Below are 9,291 nucleotides of genomic sequence, written 5' to 3' on the forward strand. Positions count from 1 at the left end.
TTTAGTTCATAGAAGGGAGGGAAATTAATGACTTTCTCAACATGATAGAAGAATTTTGTACAGTAATCATTTTACTTTTTGTCCGGGTTCTCACTGATTGTCTTAGTAAGAGAATTAATGAGGATTTAAAGAAACTTGATAATCATAGTACAGTATGTCTTTAAAAAGCTCGCCAAACTACATCAAATGAGTAATAAAAAGACGACAAATGTGTTTTACAGATTTACTAATCACTCTAATATTTGTATTATTATTAGTATTATTATTATTGTTGTTATTATTATTATTACAAGGAAAGACTCCATTCCAGCTTGGCTGTTAGTCAGGTCTGTTAGTTTGGCTGGGAATAATTTAAATTCTTGTCATGCAACAGATAAAAAGCTTTTAAGGAGCATTATTAACTTATCAGTAAGATTGTTTGAAATTCACACTACTCTACAACATATATTTAAAAGTTATACATTATACACGAGACAAGTGGCAAAAAAGTGAAGGTGGGGAAAGAAGGGGGAGGCCAAAAAACACAGTTAAAGTTTATCAATCTCTAAATAAGTGTACCTATATAAGCACATCTGAAGCCCCCTTTTTCCACTTATCTTGTTCTTGCCTGGATCACCTAATACACATATGAAGATTAAGATGCTTTAGGCATGTGGTATGATTGAGAAGAGGGTGAAGAGATTTAAGAGGACCTAGAATGACCCATCAGAGAGAGGAGATCAAGAGGAAGATAGGAGTTATGAAGGAGGTATGCTGTAGATTGATGAGGAAGATGGGAGTTAAGGGTGAAGGATGCTGCTGAGAAAGACAGGAGAAAAGGGGAAGGGAAGTTATTGAGGATAGGAGAATGTGATGCAAACTTAATTAAAAAAGCCAAGCCAACCTCTCACATTTAGGAAGGGCAATAAGGAATGATATGTGCCATTATCTTTAAACAGTGTAAACATAACTTAAAGCAATATCTCAACTTAAAACAAATCATAAACAAATGTAAATTTTGTTGTGAAATCTTTTTAGTTTTACTTCTTCCATCAGATTACAATAGATCAAATTAATACAATCGTAAGTTTCTCCAGCATACAGCAAGCACAGATAACTACTGAGCAACATATACATGAAGAGTACAGTACACAGTGTTATGATGGAGGTTTTGAATGAAATCTGTGAAGGTCCTTTCTTTATTCGCTAACTTTCGATATCTGATATATCACATTTTGAAGAAAGAAATTAGTAGTGTTATGGTAAAATGTTTTAAAAGAAATGCCAACAGAGGATCTATCTGCATGTTCCACTGTCTATCCACCAATTGTGTCCACGTTAATATAAACGATTCTGCTGTTTTTAAAGAACTTCAGAAGCTGTTAACAGTGAGAGCCACAACATACAAATAATGAAACAGTACAATACCAAAAATCCTATCCATTGTAAAGAGGAGAAACTGCAGGTCAGTTAGGTTATAACTATAATAATAAAACAAGTCCCAACCACAGGAATATAGTGATTACATGTCAGTTAGTTAGCAAACAGCTTCTTTTTTATGTACAGAAAGCATGCATTATTGATGTCACATATAAAAAACAAAACAAAACAAGAACAGATCATCAACTACATCAGTGGTTAGTAACATGAATAGGCTGGGAGCACAGGAGAATTTTTCCTCTCGAGTGTGTCAGGAAAGGCACTCACAGAGCTAACTAACGCTGCTAAAAATAGTTATCTGTTAGTTGGTCTAAGTATTTCCTCTAAGACCTTATTTTTTCTTGCTACACCAGGGAATGAACCTTGCAGAACGTTCTACTGTACATTTTATCAGTTGTGACGGGCATCTTCACAAGACATTCATCATATGCTCCCCCCCCCCCCTCACCTCATCCTCAGTTACCACACTTACTGTATTCATCCCACCTTAAATAAAATGTTACCCCAACTGTTGTTCCATCAGCCCTTCTTCACAGTTCAAACACTCGCCCGTTATTTTCTCTGTATCCTCTCTATTTACACAACAAAATGTACCACCACAGCCAACACAACCACAAATATCTGGACATACCTACTTCATCACATTTTTCCTTTGTTGTTCTTTGAGAAAACCTTAAATAAAATATTAATGGATTGAGGAAACAAAATGAAAATTAACCAACAGAACTGAATAAAATCTCATTTTTTTACTGAAAATTCAATATACAACACTGTACAGTACAAACTGATCCTACTGCTGTGACTACAGTGCAACTGCTAGGTAATCCTATAATAATAAGCTCGCAGCCTATAAACAAACATACATATACACTGCTGTGGTTAAGCTCTTGTAAATGCTTTTATGTTGAGAATAACAAGATGTAATTTTTTTGTGGGTGGACGAAGCTATGCACTCAATGACATACAAGTGATGGGTGGGATTAAATTCTGAACTGAGGGTTTGAAAAAACAATAAAAATAAAGGTTACACCAAACTAAATGCTGAGACACTTAAACCCAAAAGACTATGTACAAAATGAAACAATACAGTTATCTGGCAACTACTTTGAGGATATTTAGTTCATAAGTGAAACCTATCTGGAGAACATTCAAGACAAATGAAATTCTGGTCACAGCAGAGTACAGTCATTAGCCAAATGTGTGAAAGCAGCGCTGAGCACAGTACAGTTCCATTTTATCTGATATGCCGGTCATGTTATCTGCGCTATGCCGCAACATTTGCTTTTTTTGTATATTTCACGAGCATCTGCTATTTCCACGAGCCTAAGACAGCAAGAAAAACTTTTTATAAAGAAATCATTAAATCTTTGTGTGTGTGTGTGTATGTATGTATGTATGTATGTTAGTGGATAAGAGAAACAGTGAAAGTAGTGGTTCACTTTGAACATCTCTGTTACTATACTGTGTGAAGTCTTTTCATTGATTATGAGAGATGACCATTTTAGTTTTTAATCAGAAGTAATTGTGTTTAATTCAATGTTGTTGTACACTGTAATAAAACTTTTAATTTACTTTCTACTAAAAAGTTTGATTACTTTTCATGTGCTCCGGTGGTCTAATATATATGCCATGTTCTCAGTCCCAGTTAATGCAAATATTGGAGAGCCTACAGTATTGTAATGTGTTAACACCATTAACTTGAGTTATCTTTCAATACTTTAAGTTAATTTACTTTGGTTTGTCAACATCAGTGTTAACAAATGTCCTCATTTTGACTGAAACTGTACTTATGATCATATAAATTTACAGTCAAGGCACAACAGCCCTTGGTGACACTGAACTAAAGGAAATATAGTAATCATACTATATTTTAAAGTAATATAAAAACACTAGGTTTTACCAAAACTGTATGTCACAAGGAAAAGTTTAATGTTGAAATTTTGTTCCACCTGGTAACAATGCCTCCACAACAGGCTTTGTATTTGTATTGCACTCTATATTTATGCTTAAATATAGTATACTACTGTAAAAGAGAAATACAGTTCAATATTATATTTTTTTTATAGTATTGGATCAGAGTTATTTCACATTAGGAATTTACTGTAATCTGAAAAATAAGATTTTAAAACAGAACACAGTTTAGGAGAGGGCACGGGCGGCACATGCCTCTACTCTAATTCACAGTCAATCTAATTTTTCCCTAAAGGAGGATTTACTACACTGGTTTATTTTGGACCTCTGTGCTTCTTTACACCTCTGGCTAAATGGGCTACAGTACTAAGTAACCCCCAAACCACTGGTTTAATTCATCGTCTTAGTCTTGGATCCGTCCCTGATTATTACTTGTATAAGAAAACATCTGTCCACCGAGTACAGTACTGTACTGTAAAAGTGAAGTGATCAAACAGCCACGTGAACTAATGACACTCATTAATATATAAATAAGTGGAGAGAAGTTAATATCTTGTGGTCAGAAAGCACAAATCCACCCTGTGCTCTACTAATATGCATTCTAGTCAAATGTTTATATTAAATAATATCCATCTTTAATAATATGAGGCTTTACCTGCAGCCTACTATAAAAAGAAATTCTGGGAATTTTTTCTTCTAACAAGTAGTAAAATAATTAGATCTGTGGTGTCATATACAGTATCTAATATGATAATAGATATATTACCTGAAATTCCCACAATTGGGCTGGAAAGAGTACTGAAAACATAATTGTTTCAAAGTATATACTGTACTAAAAGTACTGAAAATTAACATACCCGGTAACTTAAATTTCCCAAACAATACAATACAAAAAATATAACCACCAATGGGTAGCTGTCCTCAGAGAGAGAGGATAAGAAGATAACTGAGCACACAAGGTATAAATCAGCGTCTAGAACTCCTACTGTAAGGGTCGTGACGACTCCTACCAGAAGACCTGCCATGGTCATCACTTTGCCTCTGGTGCCGAGAACTATTATCATACCTGTCATTATGCCTATGGGACCTCTCATGAGACTGGGACCTCTCGTCGTGTTGCCTACTACTGTGGTCATTCCTTGGTCCAAGTCTACTGTAGTCAAAGCGCCCTTGACGTTGGTGTAACTGAGACAACATTTTAGAATTATCGTCAGCATCTCTATCAAAACGAGATTTCATGGCCCGCATTGTTTCATTGTCCACTGACCTTGGCCCACCAGTCCTACTGTCATGTTGTCGGCTTTGTCCATGAAGACTATCATCTCTCTGGTTTGAATAATTTCTACCATGATTTAATGAGCCAAATCTGTCTGTTGTTCGATGTCTGGGAGAATTAAGCATTGGATTTTCAGAAAGAAGGACAGGTTGCTGGGTATTAAGCATTGCTATCTGCTGCTGAGCCATTGCTAAGATATGGCTAGGAATCTGAGCCCCTTGAGCTCTCATGAGACTTGGCATGGGACTTAAGGTGGGCTGTTGATACTGCCATAACTGCTGCTGCTGCTGTTGCTGCTGCTGATACTGCTGCTGATACTGCTGCTGATAATGCTGCTGATACTGCTGATAATACTGCTGATAACACTGTTGATAATATTGCTGGTCACATCCCTGAAGGTCTCCACCAGTTGCTATCTTAGGAGAGAAAGGATCAAGTGTGTGTATTCCTCCTGATTCCGAGGAGGCAAGTCCTCTCTGCTGCAGGTCTTGAAGGTATCGACTCTGTACCCTTATACTACGACTAAATAATGGTGTTCCATTCAGCAGTTCTATGGCATATGGCACAGATTCAGTGTGACGATAGCAGATAAAAGCAAAATTTTTCAGTTTGCCTGTGGCTTTGTCTTTAGGAATCCTCACATAGGCAAGAGGGCCAGCCTGGAGAAAGAAATTATGATATTAAAATCAACAAGCATTTTTTTATAAAATTTATTTGCATCATATGTCACAATTTTACTAATGAATCTGTGATGAATTAATCTACAAATCAGTGCTAATTTCATAACACAAGAGCAATTCCATTTTATTACCAAGTGGGTGACAAGGAGACTCGTGTATTGTACCCATCAAGTTTATGGGTTTATGACCAAGGCCATCACTAAACTTGGAATGCAATGTCAACCATCTTGGATTTTACAGGAGGGAACCTCAGTACAGCCAAACTTGATGATAATCCCACTAGGAGGAGGGAAGGAATAAGTCTCCTTGTTGCTGACCTTAAGTCATAAAATTGGACTACCAGAGATCTATCCCATATAATCTGCTTAGTTGCAAGGAAACTCAGATATCTAAAGCCTGCAAGAAGAAAGGGAGATGGAGTACAGTAATGGAAGACTGACCCTGAAAACCCTCTTTCTGGTGGAGCCCAAAACCAGGTGGCACTTGTAATGTAGGAAGACTTGCCAATGATATTCAAGCTTTTCCCTGGATCACTAACATCCACCTGGTTAACAATCAAATGTATATGAGATGCAGCATGGGTGTGTTACTACATACAGTATAGCCCTAAATTCACATGAGATCCAACAAATTATATGTTACTACACATACCCATAAACATATGCAAGACGTATATACTGCGCCATAAAGAACAAATAATTTAGATCATTGTAGAAGTGTATCAGAAGTTGATGCAGTTTGGCCTGTGACATTTATGTTTCTCACCAGTCTCAGTGAATGACACAGAGGGGTGCTCAGTACACTTTCGTCAGCTGTTAAGAGTACTAGTACATCTCTCTCTGCCCACCACCCCTGCATCTGATGTTGCCACCACTAACCCTGCCAAGACCACATCTGATGTTGGTAACACCACTCTTGCTGCCATCATGTATGATGTTGCCATACATTGAGGCTGTAAAAACTGTAGACATAAGCTCGTAAGTCATTTGACAACACTAACTTTTACTGATTACCGTGCAGCCACCAGAACCGCTCAATTTTTTGACAGCCAACAACTAATTTATTATCTTCATAAAATTATAACTTAGATCTAATTTTATTGTTGCATCAACTTTTTGAGACAATTCTGCATAGGACTGTATTAGTTTCATTCATATTTAAATATAACTTATATATAAAATAAATTTAAGTATATATTATCTTATATATTTTGAACATAAAACTTAACTTATACTTGCTCTCAAACTTAAACCATGCAAGTTACGGAAATTATGATTAAAGCATCATCTCCCTCGTTCTTTTCCATGTTACAGGCATACATTGAGGCTGAAATAGCTGCAGAAATAATGGCAGATCTCACTCCCTCAAAACCCGTGTGCATTTTGGGGGTTGGTTAATACGAAGGAGGAAAAAATCCCGTCTTTAAAATACCAATGAAAATTTTTAGTATACACCATGATTATAAACCAAATAATAAACATAATTAAGTGAAATAAGCCCAGTACAGTACTGATTTTATACTATACTTGCTAGACACTATACAATATTTTCAGGAAAGATGTGTTCTTTTTGTTTACTTAATTCATTCATGCTGTGTCAGAGATTGTGTTGAAAAAATAAATCAATATGTGAGTTTCTATTTTATCACCATCATCATCTACAGGCCAGTATAACTAATAAACAAATCTACAGAATTCCCTTAATATAATTATGATTGTACATTGTGAATGTAGTGAAAATGTGAGAGTAAACATTGTTGAATGGTACTGTACTACGTTATGTATTGCTTATGGTTGGAACTGGAACAGATAGGAATTAAATAACTCGGAATGATTTCACCAATTCCCATCAGCAAAAGAAATAATAGTATTCCATAAATATTATTCAGTAGTGTATGTGAACGGGAATCACTAACGACAATAAATTTTTCTTATATTTAAATGAATCTGACCTTCTTTTCTAGTAAAAATTATTTTGTTTGCAAAAAAAGAAGGTAAGGCTTTGAAGTTGAGAGAAATTGTGGGTTAAACAATGCAAAAAACTGACCCAGCCAAACCTAAGGCAACCTGACCTAGCTTTACCTTACCTTGGTCTTGGTTATTTTGCTCTTTTATCAAAACCAAATGTGTTTATCTTGAATATCATCACAGCAATGACAGTTTGCACCACACTTTGGACACATTAAGGAAGTAAGCAATACACCTTTGAATTGTCAGAAGCAGCAGCATTATTGTCCAAAACATGTTGAATAGTTCCCCATTCCAATGCAGAACAACCATGACATGAAAAATGTACTGCGATGGAAGATTTCCATTTGGAATGATTAGGCATGCACAGATCTTTTACATGACAGAGTGGCGTCCCCTGTTTGGTCAAGGTCAATCATGATTGAGAAGTAAATTGCAAAACTTGTTCCAGTGAATTTAAATCCCATCCAATTTGTTGTAATCTGATCACATAAAGAAGTAAACATTAAATCCCACAAAATTGACAAAATCAAACTGAAAACCCAAAATGTAATAAAATAACATTATTTCTCTATGCTCCATCATCCTATGCACATTAATTAAAGGTTCTCGTCATAATCTTCACCTAATGTTCTCCTGGTTCTTAACTTAACACGCATATAAACAAAAACACACTGAATCCTTGATGGAATTTGTAAAAGGCAAAATGTGTACATTACAGCCTATTATAAAATAAATTTAAGTCTGATAAGTTTTGGAAAGTTACCGTTCAATATTTTTCTCGTTTTCCGTGATTAATAAGTTTTTCAAAATTTTCCATTACAACTTCTATTTCCATGTGGAGGGAAATGTGGAGTTAAAAACATAACTAAAAAACTTTACCTAACCTGGTCAGTGTATTACATTATTAGCGCCATCAAAAACTGCACAGTACTAGAAAAATCACCGTTTTAGTTATGGGTTCGCGAGCCGGCGTTTGAGGAATAGCCATATTTATGTTACATATCTTCTATAGAGTAATTTCCTCAAGTTGATGTTAAGAGCACAGAACTGTCATCAAGTATTACCAGGATAAATATTGAACTGTGTCTAGTATATCTGACAGCTGGGACCGAGCAATTGATACTCATGTTAGGAAAAGATCTATAGTTCAATTCTATTAAAACTATAGTGAATTAGTACTGGCTCCTCTGAATCGGTGATGGCACATAAGGCAGTGGCGTAAGGAATAACAAACACACTACAGTATTAACATCCATTTGGTTTTCTCACTGGTAACATTTTGACGTGGTATAATCCTAAAACAACCTTTGTATTGAGTATCTTAGGTACTTATTGAAGTGTCTTTTAGTCACAAATTAGCTGGCAGATGATGAATAAGGGATAATAAACTTCCCTGCCCGAGGACCACAGATTTACAGTGTTAATAGTGATGTTAATGCATACAGTATACGTGTATTGTACAAGAGCGAAGGTGATAAGTGCAGTACAGTGGCCCTAAACACCGTCCTCAGCTCATTACCTGCAGGAACAATTCGTACAGGAGCTCTTGAGTAACTCTTTCAGGTTCAAAGTTTCCAACCCAAACAGTTCTATCGTCGTCCATCTTCACTGACAGTACAGTAGTAGTAAGGCTCCACTGCTCCGTCCTGCAGGAGGATCACCAACGCCTGAGACCTGTAAACAAACAAGCGAGCACTTTTAATACTCTACTAATAAAATATTTTAAAAACTAGTTCAGTAGAAAATATGATAGTTTATATTTATTAATGATATAATTAAGATTAATTTCCAGTAAACTATCTTTTTTTTTTTTATTCATTACAGATTCACGAACAACAGATTCTCATTAAGCATGTGGAAGGGGATACACGCCTTAATGTTGCTTTCCTGTATCTATCTCGGCTAAGTTTCACAGCATTATTGATTTTAGTGTTTTTACAACATTTGCATCTTGAAAAACATGAAATAATACAACGGTAACGCGCCTATCTCTCACTAATCCTTGTCTCTCACCACTATCTATGTCTTGGGCCCG

At 35.8% G+C, this 9,291-nt stretch overlaps 1 protein-coding gene across 1 annotated transcript; it reads right to left on the reverse strand.

Moving 5' to 3' along the window:
• Positions 1-209: 209 nt before the first annotated feature.
• On the reverse strand, positions 210-8,940 carry LOC121859428 (RNA-binding protein 7-like). The gene is made up of 2 exons (XM_042356227.1): positions 8,776-8,940; positions 210-5,265 (listed from the first exon to the last, which is right to left on the reverse strand). Exons 1-2 carry the CDS (start codon positions 8,857-8,859, stop codon positions 4,297-4,299), a joined length of 1,053 nt encoding a protein of 350 aa, XP_042212161.1. The 5' UTR covers positions 8,860-8,940; the 3' UTR covers positions 210-4,296.
• Between the last annotated feature and the right edge of the window lie 351 nt (positions 8,941-9,291).

This window comes from Homarus americanus, unplaced genomic scaffold (genome assembly GCF_018991925.1).
Source record: "Homarus americanus isolate GMGI-L3 unplaced genomic scaffold, GMGI_Hamer_2.0 scaffold7626, whole genome shotgun sequence".
Lineage (NCBI taxonomy): Eukaryota > Metazoa > Arthropoda > Malacostraca > Decapoda > Nephropidae > Homarus > Homarus americanus.

Excerpts from the sequence above, each read along its gene's own strand:
- LOC121859428 (XM_042356227.1), bottom strand. The coding sequence starts at position 8,859 with ATGGACGACGATAGAACTGTTTGGGTTGGAAACTTTGAACCTGAAAGA. Across the intron at positions 5,266-8,775 it reads TGTACGAATTGTTCCTGCAG|GCTGGCCCTCTTGCCTATGT; the intron begins GTAATGAGCTGA and ends TTCTTTCTCCAG.